A 17,295-nucleotide genomic window follows, 5' to 3' on the forward strand; every position below is an offset into this window, starting at 1 on the left:
AATGACCATCATTACTGACCTCAACCGGCTTCAGAGGAACTAAGTGTCGGCTTCTATAGCTAATCTCACCGGCCATCCCAGCTCTACCAAATTATACAGAATTTGCAGCGATCAGAGCACCTACCTGTTAAATGTGTTTGGCTAAACAAAGAAATAGCTGGTAGTTGGCCTGCAACTTTCATTCATTTCATCCGGTTTTTGCTTTCTGTTTTGTTGGAATTGATTGGGGTGGCGATAGTCCAGGCTAATGAAGACAGTTAAAAGGCTCAGCAGAGGCGCCGACAGCAAGAATAACTGAGGTCTGTCCTGGAGGGCTGAGAATAGAATTATACTGCCCCCTTGTGGTTAAACGTGGCACCTGCTTTTAAAGTAAAAGGCCCTCGGTTTTTCTCAAGATTGAATCACTTACTGATTAAAATCGTGAAAGGAATGGATACAAAAGTATGAGTGATTATGGAGCTTTTAGTCCGAAATAATTATCCAACCCTACTTCGAAAAGAATCCCCAAAAGCAGTCCTATAAACTCAGGCATCGACCTTTCTCAGGGCCAAATGACAATTTCCCACAGTACTCTGAAATGATATAAAATTGCGGGGTGGGCGAAATGCCACTGCCTCTTGTCAATATCATGCATTAAATTACAGTCACTGGTCATGATTGAACGTCAGTGCAGCCAATGGTGAAGCCTATTCTAAAACAAAAAAAATGATGTACAACTATTAAACTAAATCTGCTATTTCATTAGTAGTATGATCTTTTGCAACACATCTTAGTGGGGCATTCAGGTGCTGTAATAAATGTTCGCTGAGGTACGGTGAATGGTCATCCTTTGCTCTATGTTGAATAACTCATAGAATATTTACACATGTGGTCTGACAACGGGATTTTTTTAACTTTGAAGAAACAGTATTCTATAATTGCACGCAATTTTATTGAGACGGGTAGGAACAGGATGGAGAGAAATAGGCTTAAATATCTCCTTGAAAAAATCGTGAGAGATCGCCCCAAATTGTTCATGTATTTCTGCTGGTGTGGGTTGATGCCGGATGTTCAGGAAACATCTTACTTGATATAGGAATTAGCAGAAAATTAGCTGGTCCCCAAGGCCGGTAACAACATCAGGGACTCCGCAGCCTTGGATTATCTTTTCCACGAGGACCTGGTTGGTAAAGGCGCACAGTGTATAATACAGAAAACCCTCGCTCCTTCGGGGGCCCTTCCTTTTCAGGGTGACTTCTTACTTCCCGGACCCTGTGCCTCGCTGTCCTCATTCTCCCTCTCTGTCGCTAATCCTGAGAGAAGCCTTGAGTCTCAGGGAAGGACACCTATGCCCCGCCCTGCTCAAAATGAACTCCACGAAAGAACCCTGAACACTGCATTTAAGTTGAGTGAAACCAGTGCAGGAGGGTCCAGCCTTGGGGGGAAAGTCCATTCCACTTCTTGGAAAGCCCTGGACCATCCACACAGGGCTTCCACTCTCATCTCCACCAAGAGGGAGGAATGTGGAAGTCATAACGCGTACATCCGTTATGGGTGTTAGCGCTTCTCTACACACATGGGGGAGGGGCAGTCCGTCTACACACGGTGAGGGGATAATCTACATATGCGGTGGAGGGAGGGAGTCGTCCATCTACACAAATGGGGCGGGGGAAGGGGATAGTCTATCTACACACATGGTGGGGAAAGAGGGGGAAGTAGGCCATTTACACCCACTGGGGGGCGCAGTTCAAAACACACACGGGAGGGCTAGTCCGTCTACACACATGGTGGGGACAGTCCGTCTACACACACTGGGTTGGTGGGGGGAGGCAGCCATGTCTCAATAGTAAATAAGCCACTAAAATTTAAGGAGATGACCAGAGAAGAAATGGACCGGAGAATTATGGAAACAGGAGACCAGAAAGAGAAAGAGACCAGGAGAGGAGAGTACCAGTGGTGCAGACCTTCTCTAAAACTGGAACAATCCCACTGGGAGGGAGGTCATGTGTGTGTAGACCCCTGGCCCCTGCAAGGGTAGGTGTTCCTGCTGCACTGCCACCACAGCTGTGACCTGCGTGGCTCCTGTCGAGTTGCACATAGAGGTTTCTGAGAGGAGAAAGCTGCCCACGCAATTGGAGCCCTTGTCCTTAGGGGTACAATGTATTGATAATCTGACTCAGAAACAGTACCAGATGATGATCTTGCTTTTCACTGTGAGATTTTTTTTGTCCACAATGAGAACTTTTGTAAAAAAGCATTTCTGTCAGTAGCTTTTCTGCAAATTCTGGTTGAAGGGGAGTGATCCAGGAGTTTTGACACATTTTCTCTGAGTTACATCCTTTATTCAGTAGCTGGTAATAATCTGCTTTCGCCCTTTTTCTCCCCACACTGTTCTGCTAGCTGGAGCACCACATAATTCATTATATTCTATCGCCTCCCCCTGTTGAGAAAGAGAGAAAGAGAAAAGAGAAACGTGTACCAGAGATGGAGAGAGGGTCCTGCTGGATAGATATGTGCCTTTTGAATAATCCACTCAGCAAACTATTTTCTAAGAACCGGGAACTTTATAAAGAGACATTGATTAAATCGTTGTACGAATGAATGAGCAAAGGAAAGAAGGAACACACAAACGCCTGCACAACAGATATCTTTTGTTTGTACCTCCTGAAATGTGTTATGCATGAACCTGGATCTGGATATAAAAATTTATTTCATATATATTCAGAGGTCCCCGTCATTCATGTGCTTGAATGTATTTTAATAACTTGTGGTGCCAGTTTGTAGTCTAAGTTTAAAAGTGAATTATTCATTGTTTCAACAAATCATAAGAGAAGTGCTGGCGATTTTCACTCAGTTATAGCTGTCCAGGGGCAAACAGGCAAAGGCAATTTGACCATCCATTCCTGTATGCATGTAGTGTTTATAGGTATAATATATAACCAACACAGGAAGAAAGAAGTTCTGTATTACCCAGGAAGTTGTCATTTATTTATTTATAGAGCATTAAGAAGTGTTCATGTTGGTTCAAGGCCATATAGAAAGCAATCGATTTCATCTAGAAATCTCTCTGCATGCTTGTAGATAAAATTTCTTTTTCTCCAGCTTTTTATTATTTGTCACCTTTAAATATTGAAATAAATGTGAAATGTTTCACCTGGAGAAAATCTGGTCTCGTTGAACCACAGTGACTCCGTTAAGCTCCCCAGGTGCTGACTTGATGTAGATGCTCAGTGATGGCTACATAGAGTCCCAGGTCTGTTACGGAAGCAAATGGAAATGCAAACATCAACCGTCTTTTTCAAGAAAAAAAAAAAATGTTTTGAGTTTTGATGAATTATCATGACAAAAATATTTATTTGCTGACTTTATTCATGAATCTTGAGATGAAGTTAAAGGCTGTTTAAGTGAGAATGTTCTAGAATTGAGCAAAGCAAATGTTCTTTAAACAAGGCAATCTCTGACGAGAGATCATCGTTAATTTGATAGAGCACTCTGTTTTTCAAAATCTAAAAGTCTTAAAATATTTCACAGAACTCATTGGCCATTTTCATTTAGAAGCCCTGTAGCTGGACCGGGAAGCGGTAGCCCCCAGTGAGAAGGAGCGCCCTCTAGGGGCTGAGACCACTGGCGCTGGAGTCAGAGCTGGCTGGTCTCATATCCTCCGCTGCCACTGAGCGCGGTGACACCGTCGGGGAACTTAGTGTCTCTGAAAAATGGGGATTAGCCGTGCCTTCTTCACAGACTGGTGGCAGTGATCGAATGAGGAAAGCACTCGAGTCCCAGGCACATGCAGGGTACTAATACGTCCTAGCTTTTATACTCAGTTTGTAGTTGTTTATAAATAGGTCTTATTTGCTGCCGGTGATGCATTCTTAGCGTAGACTTTCAGCCATCCCTTTGAAAGTGGACTTATTGAGTGCTTACAAAGTTTAGTGAAAGCCAGCCCTGAATATAAAGTCACATACTCAGAACAGTTAACTATTTACGAAGGTGAATGTAAAGACAATCCATTTCGTTAATTGTATTGACCGTAAACCTTCTCGAAGAGAAGCAGGTTTGGGGAGTTGGGGATTCAGGTGGGAAAGATGCAAACTGCATTTTTGTGAAAGCTGTAATAAATGCTTTACACTGTTCTGGCAAAAAACAACAACAAAAAAAAAATGCAAGAGAAACCAAATAAGCATTTATTCATTTGCTGTGGAGTACTTGGAGTCTTAAATTTATTTGAAGACGTTAAGAATCTATCCCCAAACATATCCAAATAACAAGACATCCGTTGCCTCAAACACTGTGCTAGGCATTGCACGCTCCTGCTTTGCGTTTTGGGTGAGAAAACAAAGGCCTGGACCACAGAGGGAAACTTGCCCAGAGGGAGTTCCAAGTCGAGTCCACCTGCACACACCTGCACACACCTGCAGTCTGCACACACTTCCCTGCTCTACTCAAACGCTCCCTTCACCCCATGCCCCACCAGGAGCTTACTCCCAGATTCTGGCATTTCACGCGAGAAGTTGTCAAAACACACGTTGTTCTCTCTGCAGGAGGACGCAGCCCTCTGCCCCCATGTCGCCACCTTGGAAGGACTGACCAAATCCAGCAGCCTGTGCCACTTCCCACCCACCATGGGACCCGAGGGAAGCTTGCTGAGTGGGGGACAAATGCAGATCACCCTGTGGGGAAGCCTGGCAGCTGTGGCCACCTTCTTCCTCATCACCTTCCTCATCTTTCTGTGCTCCAGTTGTGACAGGTGAGAGCAGTGCATGTCTACTAGAGCCTTAAAATAACATGTTCCCAGAAGACTTTCTATATAAAAAGCCTGTGATGAATGGCATCTCACTGCATAGACATTCCCAGAAACTCGTATGTTAGGTGAACTGACTTCTCAGCCGCAAAGGAGCTCAGGACACTTTTTATTAGTTCAGTGAAAAGCCACATCTGATTTTCCTGGGGAGCAACTGGAAGAGCCCTTATGTATGAAACTTCCCAGAAGGAAATTTTTGCTATTCTTATGAGCACACCCTTGTCCAAATGTGTATTTTCTTTTTCCATCTGTGGACATTTGGAAATCTAAGTATCATGTGCATTAAAGATATTCTTTTTGCTGCCATTTGAGAGTTACTGAGAATTTTTGCTGCTCTGTAGCTTTCAGGGGTCATTTTATTAAGGATTTGTTATCTAGAGCTGCAGTTTAAGAAACATTCATTTTTACTACAAGAGAAACATTCTGTGTATGAAATAACCATCTTGTCTTATTTTAGAATTATACTTCTCTCTCTCTCTCTCTCTTTCCCCTCCCCTCTTCCTCCTTCTTTGTCTCCCTCATATACAATAAAATGTGTAACCCCTCCACCAAGAAGAAAAGGAGGTCTTTGCTTGGAGAGAAGCAAAGTCCTTTCTAACCAGGAGTGATTTTCCAGGTGTTCAGACATTGTTACAACATATGCAGCTCTCTGGTGAGGGCTGCTGCTGGGAGCCAGTGCAGACCAGCTGACAGCCAGCCTTCTTTCAAACTCTTCTCAATAACCTTGGAAGAGACTGGACAAGTGTCATTTAAAAGTCTGGATGTGGCTTTGTGCCCTAAAGTCTCTGTCAGGAGGGGAAAATCCAGACTCCCTGAACACAAGTAGCCTCCAAATCCCTGCCCGGTTTGGATCCAGGACTCCAGGGCTGGGAGAGAGACTAACTGGCCAGAAAGATGAAAAAATAGAAGCAAAGCTAGAGGAGTGTTTGTTCCCCTGGGCCTGGGAGGGCCTGCCTTGCAATTATTTATGCCACCACTAGGTGTCACTGTTGCCTTGTACATCTATGGGAAAGGTAGCCTCTAGTACTGATGGCTTTCTTTAGCCTGTCCCGAGTAAAAATAAATTCTATTTTTACTGGATGGACTTTTCCATAGACTGCAAGTACATATGACTCATCCTGAGGGCATGTAACCTCCCCGACAAGCCAAAAGTTGTATTTTCTTTATTTTCTCAATCCCATGGCAGTGTGTGACTTTGCAAAGACTGAATTAAGAAAGATGAAGAGATGAGAATTGTTGATTTCCTTACAAGAAACAAAAACAAAAAACTCATTCCAGCATTCTAGATATAAACAGTTTCTACTCAGGAAACTGCCCCAGTCCTCTTGTTCACTTGTATTTTCTACTCCTGGAGGAAGGGGAGGTCCAGAGAGGTGACCAGCCCCTTGCTGGGACTTGACTCCCTCGGACCCTGCTGCCTGCAGAGAAGGGGTAGAGTGAATTGTCCGGCTTCTGCTTCCTTGGCAAAATAAACTCGGTTTTTAAAAGAGAGATTATTTAAGTGTTGATCAAAGTTTGAATAGGAAAGGGGAGTGTATGTTTGATTTTAGATAGCACGTTGGATGTTACAGCCATGTTTCCTTTTCTGTTTCAGAGAAAAGAAGCCGAGACAGCACAGCGGAGACCATGAGAACCTGATGAACGTGGTGAGCACGCGTGCACGAGCTTTAAAGCATCAGCCGCTTATCTAAAGCAGGTCCCCACAAGCTTACAGCCTGAAGGAAGCCCAGGGAAGCAATTCAGCCAGAGTTAACTGGCTGCCTGGGCCGTGTCCTCTTGCTGCAGGTTTATATTCACCGTGGCTAGAGGCCCGTGCAATTAGCCAGGTTGTTGGGAGAGCTTCTGAAACGGATGCAATTGTGCCGCTGCTAGAAGGATCCTCAGATAGTTCCAACCTACTGCAGGGACGTTTCTGTTTTGCCTCTGCTGGGCTCCAGCCGGTGTATTAGTTGGCTAGAACTGTCATAACAAAGGACCATAAACTGAGTGGCTTAATAAATTTATCATGTCACAGTTCTAGAGGCTAGAAATTTGAGATCAAGGTGGCAGCAGGGTTGGTTCCTTCCGAGAGCTGTGAGAGCGCATCTGTTACAGGCCGCTCTCCTAGCTCACCGTGGTCGGTTGGCAGCCTTTAGTGATGCTTGGTTTGAAGATCTCTGCCCTTACATTGTGTTCTCCCTGTGACTCTTTACACCGTCTTCCCTCTATGTGTGTCTGTCTCTGCCCAAGTTACCCTTTTTTTAAGGCCTCCGATATGACCTCATCTTAACATGTTTCATCTGCAACGATCCTGTTTCCAAATGAGGCCAAGTCTAAGGTATTGAGAGTTCGGACTTCAATATAGGAATTTGGAAATGATAAAATTCAACCTGTAACAGCTGATCATTAAGCTTACTGGAGCCTGGGACCCCCAGCATCCCAGATGTGGCGTGGCCTTGCTGGGTTCTATTGCGCTGTGTCCTAAAGGGTCCTGATCGAGCCCCGCAGGCCTCTTGGATTCACCCAGATAGGGAGCAGCCTGGGCGTCCTGGTCCCACCTCATTCTCTCCCCTCAGGCCCATGCCTTTAACTGGCTGAGCAATTCCAGCAGCTGGGGATGGGGCCGCCCGCATATTCACAAGGCTGAAATGGTGAAGATGCTTCCTGTCCCAGACGTAATTTCTCAAGATCAGGCATAAACTGGTTGGAGGAGGAAGGGGCAAAAAGGAAAGATGGATGAGTGAAGCATGTCATGTGAGGTCTGGTATGAAACACTCAGCCAGCAGCCAGGTTCCAAGCTCACCCAGGAGGCGTCCCGGGCTCCCTGCCCTATGACTGAGGGATTCTTCCAGGCCAGGCAGCGAAGTGGTCAGCCCTCCTCTCCTGGGAGCCCCTGGGGAGTTCCTTCCTTTCATCTCTGTATGCAGACGCTCACACACACACACACCCTCCACTGCTTTCCGGGTTTCTCATCACCCCCCTCCTTTTTTCCCCCCATTGTCACCCTCACTGCAGTCTCTGGTTGTCTGTATCCCCGCTTCTCACCTGCCCCCAGCGCCTCTGTTGGATTGCCGCCGTGCAGGCACCCAGAGGGCGGGTGGGAGAGGAGGTGGTACCTCCACTGTGGCTTCTCCCACGTGCAGGTCCCAGGCCCCAGCTTTCTTCCCCTTGCCACTCTCCTTGGTGCCCGTTGGCAGGAGACGCGGGGCTGGGGGAGAGGCTTCCATCTCCATTTGTTAGAAGACTCGGGGGGGGGGGGGGGGGGGGGAAGCTGGGAGCAAGCCCTCGGGTCATCCTGATGTTTGCTCAGGTGTGAGAACCTCTGCTCTAGACCTTTGGTTCCTGCTCTTCTGCTAACGCCCAGCAGCAGCCCTGGGTGAGACGGGAAGAGAGTGGCGGGTGGATAAAAGGAAGATCTGACTCTCCGTGTGCAGTGTCCTTCATTAATAGCCCCCCATAGCCTCTCTCATATGAATGTGTGAGCAAGGGAGTGCACGTCTGCACACACACATCACATGGCTCTCTTTACAAGCTTCTATCCTAGCTTCTCAATTTTGTACAACTTGCAGTGTCTCCATCCCAGGCCTGACAAGTCCTTGTAGTCAGCCAGCCTTCCCCACCCCTGATCCCGGCTGACACGCACCCCGACACACACCGATCGCTCCACAGCCCCAGAGGAGCTGCCTTTAAATCCTAAGGTGAAAAAGGCCGGCGGGGGGGTGGGGGTGTCCCCTGGCTGCATCTGAAGCTTCAGTGAGAGAGAGGCTCCCTCCTGGCTTCTGTGTTTGGAGCTCCAGCAGGCGTTTTCTCGTAGAAGCTAAGAGAAGAAATGGTGGTGAGAGCCTAGAGTATGATAATTCAGCTGTGACGGATTGATTGTGCTGTTAGGGGCCCACCTGGGAGCCATCCTCCCCCCACAGCTGACTCCTGCCCAGGGGTGACGTCATTCCTGTGAATGGGCACCTGTGTCTGCAGCCGCCCTGCAACCTAACACAACGACCCATCTCACGGGCTGCATGGGATTGAAAAAGCTGACTCCCGGTACATGTTTGGATCATGACGCAGCATGAGCTATTTGCTCTCTGTTATTATTACTTGGTTCCCAAGTCAGAGAATTTGTGAAGCCAGCTAGCCACGGCTGTGGTGCTGTTTACATCAGAACTTCCCAGGTGGACTCCTGGAACATGGTCCAGTGTGGCCTCCTGGGTCCCGCAGGCTGTGCATTCCATGAGTGGGAAGGGGGAACAGATCATATCAGCAGTGATTCAGCTGCTACGTGGGACCAGCTGCATATTTCAAGAAATATGTGAGCTACCACCTTACCTTCAGGCTAGTCATAGCTGTAGCTCAGCCTGGCGTATCATGCCATGTACTGTCCACCCAGGCTAGCCCAGTAGAAAACAATCAATGCCATTCTTCCCTCCAAGCGTCCTGAATTTGTTTGTGAGAATAAGAAAGGTTTGCAAACCACTTTTTAGCATATGATGGTTTCGGTGAACCTTGAAGCAGAGACTTGGCTGATTTCTGAGTCTCAGACATCAGTGACATTATCTTTGATCAGATTTAAGTCCCTTCCCTTCAGATGACAAAGGTGATGTTTTCCTCGGCATGACACACCCTTAAAAAGGGTAACGTTTCCGGCACCCCTGGTAGAAGGATGAGGCCTCTCTCTGCTGGAGCTGATTCCAATCAGCCCTGGGGCTTCTGGTCCCCCTCACCTTGAGATAAGGGACCTGAGACCCCACAATCTACCATAGCCTATTTGTGATTACCAGATGGGAAGCTCTGTGGATGGAGGCCTCGGAAGATTCCCAGGACGGTCCTGTCCAATAGAACCTTCCACCAAGATGGCAGTGTTCTGTAACTGCACTGATAGGGTAACCACTGTCCCCGTGTAGCCACTGAGCCCTTGAAATGTGACTAGTGCAACTGAGGAACTCGATTTTATTTCGTTTCGCTTAACTTAAATCTAAGCAGTGGGTTTGGCTTTTGTTGTTGTTGTTTTCATTTTTAGAAGAAACCATGGAGGGAATTCCCTGGCGGTCCAGTGGTTAGGACTCTGCACTCTCACTGCCGAGGGCCAGGGTTCAATCCCTGGTTGGGGAACTAAGATCCCACAAGCTGTGCGGTTTGGCAAAAATAATGAATGAATGAATGAATGAATTTTTAAAAATACCCCCCCCCCATAAAAAAGCCGTGGATATTCCCCTCTGCCACGCAGTCTGATCCCTTTGGTGCCTTTGTTTCTGCAGCCTTCCGACAAGGAGATGTTCAGCCGTTCAGTTACCAGCCTGGCCACAGACGCGCCTGCCAGCAGCGAACAGAATGGGGCACTCACCAACGGTGACAGTAAGTTCTGCAGAAATACCAGCTATCCACGCAGGCCTCATCACCTGAGAAAGGGCTGGGTTTCAGAAAATGTGGCTCAAAAACTAGGAAATGTGTTTGTTCTTGCTTACCTTTTGTATTACTACCAGTTTTAGCCAAAAAAATCTCTTTTGGATGAAAAGTTAATATCTATGAATTGGCTTCTGTGTGCCATTGTTCTAAGATTTGTATGTGTACTAACTCATTTTTTTTTTTTTTTGCGGTACGCAGGCCTCTCACTGTTGTGGCCCCTCCCGTCGCGGAGCACAGGCTCCGGACGCGCAGGCTCAGCGGCCATGGCTCACGGGGCCCAGCCGCTCGGCGGCACATGGGATCTTCCCGGACTGGGGCACGAGCCCGTGTCCCCTGCATCGGCAGGCGGACTCTCAACCACTGCGCCACCAGGGAAGCCCTGTACTAACTCATTTTTGCTAACCCGTTTATGCTAGCAACTATAAGATTACCATGACTAATATGACTGCCCTGTAGGATAGGGATTATTACTCTTCACAATTTACAGATGAGGCAACTGAAACATTGCTGCTGCAACAAATTACCACAAACTTAGTGCCTTAGAAGAACACAGGTTTATGAGCTTGTAGCTCTGGAGGTCAGAGTCTGAACCGGGTCTCCCTGGGCTAAAATCAAAGTACCAGCGGGGCTGCGCTCCTTCCCCAAGGCTCTATAGGGAAGAACCTAGTTCCTTGCCTGCTTCCGCTGCTAGAAGCCTCCTGCATTCCTTGGTCCTGGACTTCCCTCCATCTTCAAGTCTCTCTCCGACTCTCCTGCCTCCATCTTTCACTGATGAGGACCCTCAGAATTACACCGCGCCCACCTGGATGTCCCAGTTTTCCTCCCCATCTCAAGATCAGCTAATAGTTCATCAGTATCCTTAGTTCCTCCCTTGCCGTGGAATGAAACACACAGGATCCAGGGAAGAGGACGTGGGTTCCTGAGTGGGGGGTGGGTGGGGGGTGGGCATTATTCTGTCTGGCACAGAGAGGTTAATCACTTGCCTAAGATGTTATGGTCAGTGCTCTGAGGATCTGTAATTTGAACCCTTGATCTGACTCCTGGGTACACCCTTAGGACCACTCTGCATGCTGCCTGTTTCACACCCAGGATGTGCTCGCTCACCAAAGTCACAGCCACATTTCCACTCCCCAGTTTACAGAGCGCTTTCACCTGGGGTAGCAAATCCTCCTCTTACCTCCAGTTACAGACAAGGAAACTGGGGGACAGTCAGGATTGACACCGGAGGCTTCAGACTCCAGTGCCCGTTCTCTGTCCACCGTGACACAGACATCTAATTCCAGAGGGCAAAAGTTCACCCCCTCCTTGATGATCAAGTATTTAGAACACAGTGGGTAGTGATGGTAACTTCCGACGAGGGTTCCATTATCATTTTCCCGAGATACTCTTCAGGGACACTATTTCTAGTCCCCCTAAAGAGAAGTAGTCTTTCTTTTTTTTTTTCAGGATAAGAGGTGAGCACTTTATTTCTTCTTTCACTCATTTAGATTTTCATGTAAAAACAGTGGAGTCAACCATGCATTAGACACTGTTCTGGACTCCAGGGTCTTAGAGAATCCCAGTCTAGTCAGTAAAAACAAGTGGGTTAAAAACTGTAAGTTATAGGGCTTCCCTGGTGGCGCAGTGGTTGAGAATCTGCCTGCTAATGCAGGGGACACGGGTTCGAGCCCTGGTCTGGGAGGATCCCACATGCCGCAGAGCAACTGGGCCCGTGAGCCACAACTCCTGAGCCTGCGCGTCTGGAGCCTGTGCTCCGCAACGAGAGGCTGCGGTAGTGAGAGGCCCGCGCGCGGCGATGAAGAGTGACCCCCGCTTGCCACAACTAGAGAAAGCCCTCGCACACAAACGAAGACCCAACACAGCCAAAAATAAATAAATACATAAATAAACTCCTACCCCCAACATCAAAAAAGAAAAACTAAGTTATAAACCCACACACAGATGTAAAGAATATATACGATATATAAGGAATATATATATTATATAAAGTAAATATATATGAATATACCAGTACAAATACATGTTTAAGTATATATTTACTTTATATAATATATATATTATATACATACACTTATATATATATGGAGAATATATAGTATATAAAGAACATACAGTGGAGAGACAGTAATTTAATAACTGGCTCACTGCAGTGTAAGTACCCAAAGGGCAGGACTCATTGGACCTCATTGATGAATGATGTCTCCCCAGCACTTCAACCATCCCTGGCACCTAGGAGGCACTCAAAAAACATTTGATAAAGGGATGACTGAATGGCTCCACGCAGTAACGTTTCTGTAGCAATATAAGAATTTCAAATACGAATTTTCTAATTTGAGGTAAAAATGTTGGCACCGGGAGCCAGTAAGATGGAAGGAAGAGCTTTAAAAAGGCACAGGGTAGGCGGACCCTTTGGGATACTGCTCTGGGCACATTTTTGCCCCATTTTTTCCATCGTCTCTCAAACAAAGTGACCTGTGAAGGGGGATGGCTCCCAGGTATTCCCTCCACACGAGAGGAGGCCAGTAGGGCCGGGAGAGTGGCTGCCACACACGCCCCCCCCCTTGGAGCCCAGCCTCCCACAGTTTGGTCCTATGCAGTGTCACTTTCATCCTCTGGTCACTTTGGACACTGCCTACAAGGAGCCCATCAGGAGTAACAACAAAGACTGTATAACTGTGACCCAAATTGATAGCCAAGACAATTTATTAAATACTCTATTGGAAAGATGTAATGGATGGCTTTAGTTTACACTGTGATTGAAATAAGAATATCCACTAACAGTCAAAACATCTGTAATTTACAGCCTCAAATCAAATAAAAAGCCAGCACTTTGATTTCACCTAACTTGACATCATCTGATTCACTGTAATAATTATGTCAGAAATTGTCTTTCTCCACTTTTAATACTCCCACTGCTTTAGTTCTTTCAGAAGACAGCACCGTGACCTGCACGCAGCATTACGAGGAAGTCCAGACGTCAGCTTCAGATCTGCTGGACTCCCAGGACAGCACAGGGAAGCCAAAATGTCATCAGAGCCGGGAGTTGCCCAGAATTCCTCCTGAGAGCGACGTGGACACGATGCTCAATGGAGAAAGCGCGGACGGGGACCAGGGTCTGGGGATGGAGGGGCCGTATGAAGTGCTCAAGGACAGTGCCTCACAAGAAAATATGGTGGAGGACTGCTTGTATGAAACTGTGAAAGAAATTAAGGAGGTGACGGCCGCCGCCCACTCAGCTGGAGGCCACAGCAGCAGGTCGAAGTCAACTTCCACTGTGAAAGAGCTTCCGGGGCCCCAGGCCAGTGGCAAAACAGACTTTGCCGAATATGCCTCCGTGGACAGAAACAGAAAGTGTCGACAAAGCGCTAATGCAGAGAGTATTCTTGGAAATGCATGGGATCCAGAGGAGGAGGCGCCACCCCCTGTCCCCATTAAACTTCTGGATGAAAATGAAAACCTTCAGGAACAGGCAGAGAGTAAAACAGGAGAAGAAGGGGCCGCCGAGGGGACCAGTGAAGCCAACAAGGTGGGCTCCGGCACATCGGTTTCAGAGCTTTTGTCACAATTGGGCGTCTAGCTGATCCTGGGGCTTTTGCATGCACGTTGTTCTAAGGAATACATGCTAGCACCTTCACGTGCATTGAATGGTGGAAGCTGTTTAGTGGAAGCTGTGTTTGAATTTTTGTTCCCCCCTCCAAGTAATAAAATACTGAAAGCTCATATTTACAAAATATTTCTCTCTTGGCACCTTCCTTGGATATCTTCCAGTTTTTGCATCATGTCTAATGGGGGCAAGTATTATTTTCTTCATGGTGAAGACCAAGAACTGGAAAGACGAGACTCTTTGCCACCTACTTAGCCTCTTCCACTTGTTACCACCCCAGGCAGTGGGGTGATCTCCCCGCTCCCTGAGTCCCAGAAATCAGAGCACAAGAACAGGCAGAGGGGACCAGTTCACAGGTGCCACTGGGTGTATCTGATTATGTATAGACTTTTATAGGAATCAAGTAAGAGATTTTATTTTGTGACAATTTCTAAATACTACCCTGTAGCTCTTAAGTGTAACTATTCAACAGAGCTCTAAAATGTACTAACAATCCCCGAGCCTTCTCTGTGGGTGTCTCATAAGCTGATGTCTGAGCCACCATAGCTTGGAATTCACATCTCCAGCTGTCAGCATTTCCTTGGGATTTAAACTAGGCCCTACCTTCTTTAGGCAACTAATACCTAATTTCCATTCTCTGCAGAGAAAAAAGTAGGGTTCTCTTCTCAAGTTTTGGTAGGAAGGCCAAGTAGGGACTAGTCAGTCAGTAGTAGCCTTGAAAAACTTGTGCTGTTCATGATCAAAAGGGGAGGTCCGGCTAGGGTTATATAGCTTATGCCAATGAGTCATTCTGTGTCGTGTTCTCTGAATGCATTTCAGCTTTTCGTTTTACCCGTAAAGTGAGCCATTGAGAGCCTCAGTAAAGTATTTATGAATATATTTGTAAAATGCAGCCTATTTTTTTTGCCCTTTGTATAACTAAAGATAATAAAACTAATGTGACATTTATGCTGCCTAAAGCAGTTAAAACTTCTTTACTTACAAGCATTTGAAAGGTAAGAGAGTTGACTGTCTAACCACTGCTAAGTAAGCAATTCTGCAGATGTCACATTAGAAACTGGTAATAGCCATCTGGGAAGCAGATTACCTTTCTATAGTAATACAGGAATGAATAATCCATCATCTCCATATAAACCATCCTAATTTTAAGTGATTGGGAGAACTTGAAATGTTTAATATTCATGCATTTATTTGCAAAAAGATTTTAATGAGCACCTACTATAAGCCACATGATACAGGTGCTGAGAATACACTAGTGAACAAAACATATAAATGAACAAAAATCTCTGCCCCCATGGAGCTTACATTTAAGTAAGGAGATAGAGACATAAATACGTATGTAAGTAAAGTATGTGGTATCTTAGAAGGCTTTAAAGTTTAAAGGAAAAAATTAGAACAGAATCCGGGGGTTTAGGAAAGTTGGGTGGGAGCACAATTGTGAATAGAGTGGTCAGGGTATGCCTGGCTGTGAAGGGGCATTTGAACAAAATGTTAAAGGAGGTGAGAGAGTGAGTTGGTACACATTTTGGGGGACAGAGCAAATGAAGCAGAGGGGATGGCCAGTGTGAAGGTCCTGAGGCCAGAGCAGGCCCGGCCTCTCCAGGAAAGAAGAAGGGGTGGGCGTGGCTGGAGAGGGGAGAGCAACGCTAAGAGAAGTAGGAAGAAAGGTAAGCAGGGCCCCAACCCTGTATGGCCTTGGCTTATAATCTGAATAAAATGGGGTCACTCGAAAGCCTTGAGCAGAAGAATGGTGGCTTAATCTGGGTTAGGAAAGGATTGCTCTGATGGAGCTGAAATTCACCTATGAAGAATGGAAGCAAGGAGACCAGTTGGGTAGCCATTCTAATAAGCAAGACGAGAGACAAGGTGGCTCGGATCAGGGCAGGAGTAACGGGAGACGCTAAACTAGAGCCAGGAGATTTGTTGATAGACCAGATGTGGATGAAAGAAAGAGGAAGCAATGAGTCCAGGCTTTGGCCTGAGCCACTGGAAGGATGGAATTGCCATTAACTGAAGTAGAAAGGACTTGTAGGCAGAGCAGACTTGGGAGGCAACTAGGGTGTTCCGGGCTGGACCTATTGCTTTGAGATAGATATTGGTCATCCAAGTAGAGATGTCAGAGAACAGCTGGATGGGGGAGCAGGTTTACGAGGAAGGGCCTGGGCTGGGTTTGTACATTTAGAAGTCAGCAGCAGAAATTTGTTCTCAAAGCTGACATCAGATGAGATCACTGCATGAGTACGTGTGAACGGGAACTAGAAGAGTTCCAAGGACACAGGTCCAGGAAAGAAAAGGAGCCAGCAGAAGAGAGCAAAACAGGAGAGAAAAAACAGGGAAGTACAGTGTCCTAGAAGCCAAGGGCAAACTTTCAGGGAGGAAGGAGTGACCCCTGCATCAGATGCAGCAGGTGGGTCGGGAGAGATAGTTACACGTGGACTTCAGTGTCCTTGACAAGAGCAGTTTCACTGAAGTGAAGAGGCAGAAATGGGTTTAGAGAGAGAATAGGAAGAGACAAATTATTTGAGTGACTTTTTCAGAGAGCTCTCTTAAGAGGTTTTACTATAAAGGAAGGAGTAATAGAACTGGAAGAAGGGTGGATTGGTTTTGTTTTTAGAATAAATAGCCTGTTTTTACATGAATGGAGATGACTCCACAGAGAGGGGAAAGCTGATGATGTAGACAAAATGGGAGAGACACTGGAGCTTATATCCACGAGTGAGTGTGAGGGGTCAGAATCTAGTGCACAGGAGGAAGGGATCATTAAGGAGAAGCATGGAAAGTTCATCTGTGGCAACTGACGGGAAGGAAGGTACATGAATGCAGAGACTGGGGGCAGGTGGGGGAGGTAAAAGTTTATAGAAATTTCTCTTGTTTCCTTCAGTTTTCTCAAGGTCCTCAGCTAAGCATGAGGATGGGTGAAGAGGTGTTGGGAGTTTGGGAAGAGAGGGGAAGACGTGAAGCAGGGAGCTAGGAGACCAGGGACCAGGTGATAGAAGGATTCAGAGCAGCATTAAGGACTCACTCGAGGGATGAGTTCACCAGGGACCAAGAAGGGAGTGGAGTATTTAATGTATGGCAGTGGAGTTTGACAGGGCAGAAAGGAAGGACGCCCAGGAGAAGCGACACACGCAAAAACGTCTTGCAGGATTGTAGGAACTGGGTTATGGGAGGAGTGGGCTTGATCGAGGAGTGCTGGTCTGAAGGGGGCTGCAAGGAGATGGGATGGTGGGGTGTCTGTTTAGGGTAAGAGAAGTCCGAGGTGTAGCTGGGAGAGTGAACAGTGAGGTTGGCGGGAGGACAGGGTCGGGGCAGGGAGGTCAGGGAGCTGGGGCAGGCTTGGAAGGATCCCTGTCTGTTGCAGTCAGCAAGAATTCAGGCAGGAGATGCGTTAGAGACAGAATCAGTGAAGCAGGAACCAAAATCATTGAGAAATGAGGCAGGTAGCAAGTGACAAAATGTGAGCTGAGTTCTCCACTAGCTGTGAAAAGTTTCCAGATGACTTAAGAACCTTCCTGATGGCTCAGGCAAGCTG

At 46.8% G+C, this 17,295-nt stretch overlaps 1 protein-coding gene across 8 annotated transcripts in view; it reads left to right on the forward strand.

The window, feature by feature from the left end:
* Positions 1 to 17,295, forward strand: part of PAG1 (phosphoprotein membrane anchor with glycosphingolipid microdomains 1) — a 143,728-nt gene that overhangs the window by 112,685 nt on the left and 13,748 nt on the right. For all 8 annotated transcript variants that reach the window (XR_003429364.1, XR_003429365.1, XR_003429366.1 and 5 more), the window contains 4 exons: positions 4,521 to 4,726; positions 6,375 to 6,426; positions 10,012 to 10,108; positions 13,081 to 13,685. Coding sequence is in view for 5 of the 8 variants with exons in the window: in XM_027089771.1 (XP_026945572.1) it covers positions 4,521 to 4,726; positions 6,375 to 6,426; positions 10,012 to 10,108; positions 13,081 to 13,685 (960 nt within the window). In the remaining 3 variants the exon portion in view is untranslated. The remainder of the gene's footprint in view (positions 1 to 4,520; positions 4,727 to 6,374; positions 6,427 to 10,011; positions 10,109 to 13,080; positions 13,686 to 17,295) is intronic.

This window comes from Aethalodelphis obliquidens, unplaced genomic scaffold, assembly GCF_003676395.1.
Source record: "Aethalodelphis obliquidens isolate GAN/ISIS:26980383/991018 unplaced genomic scaffold, ASM367639v1 scaffold68, whole genome shotgun sequence".
NCBI classification, from domain to species: domain Eukaryota; kingdom Metazoa; phylum Chordata; class Mammalia; order Artiodactyla; family Delphinidae; genus Aethalodelphis; species Aethalodelphis obliquidens.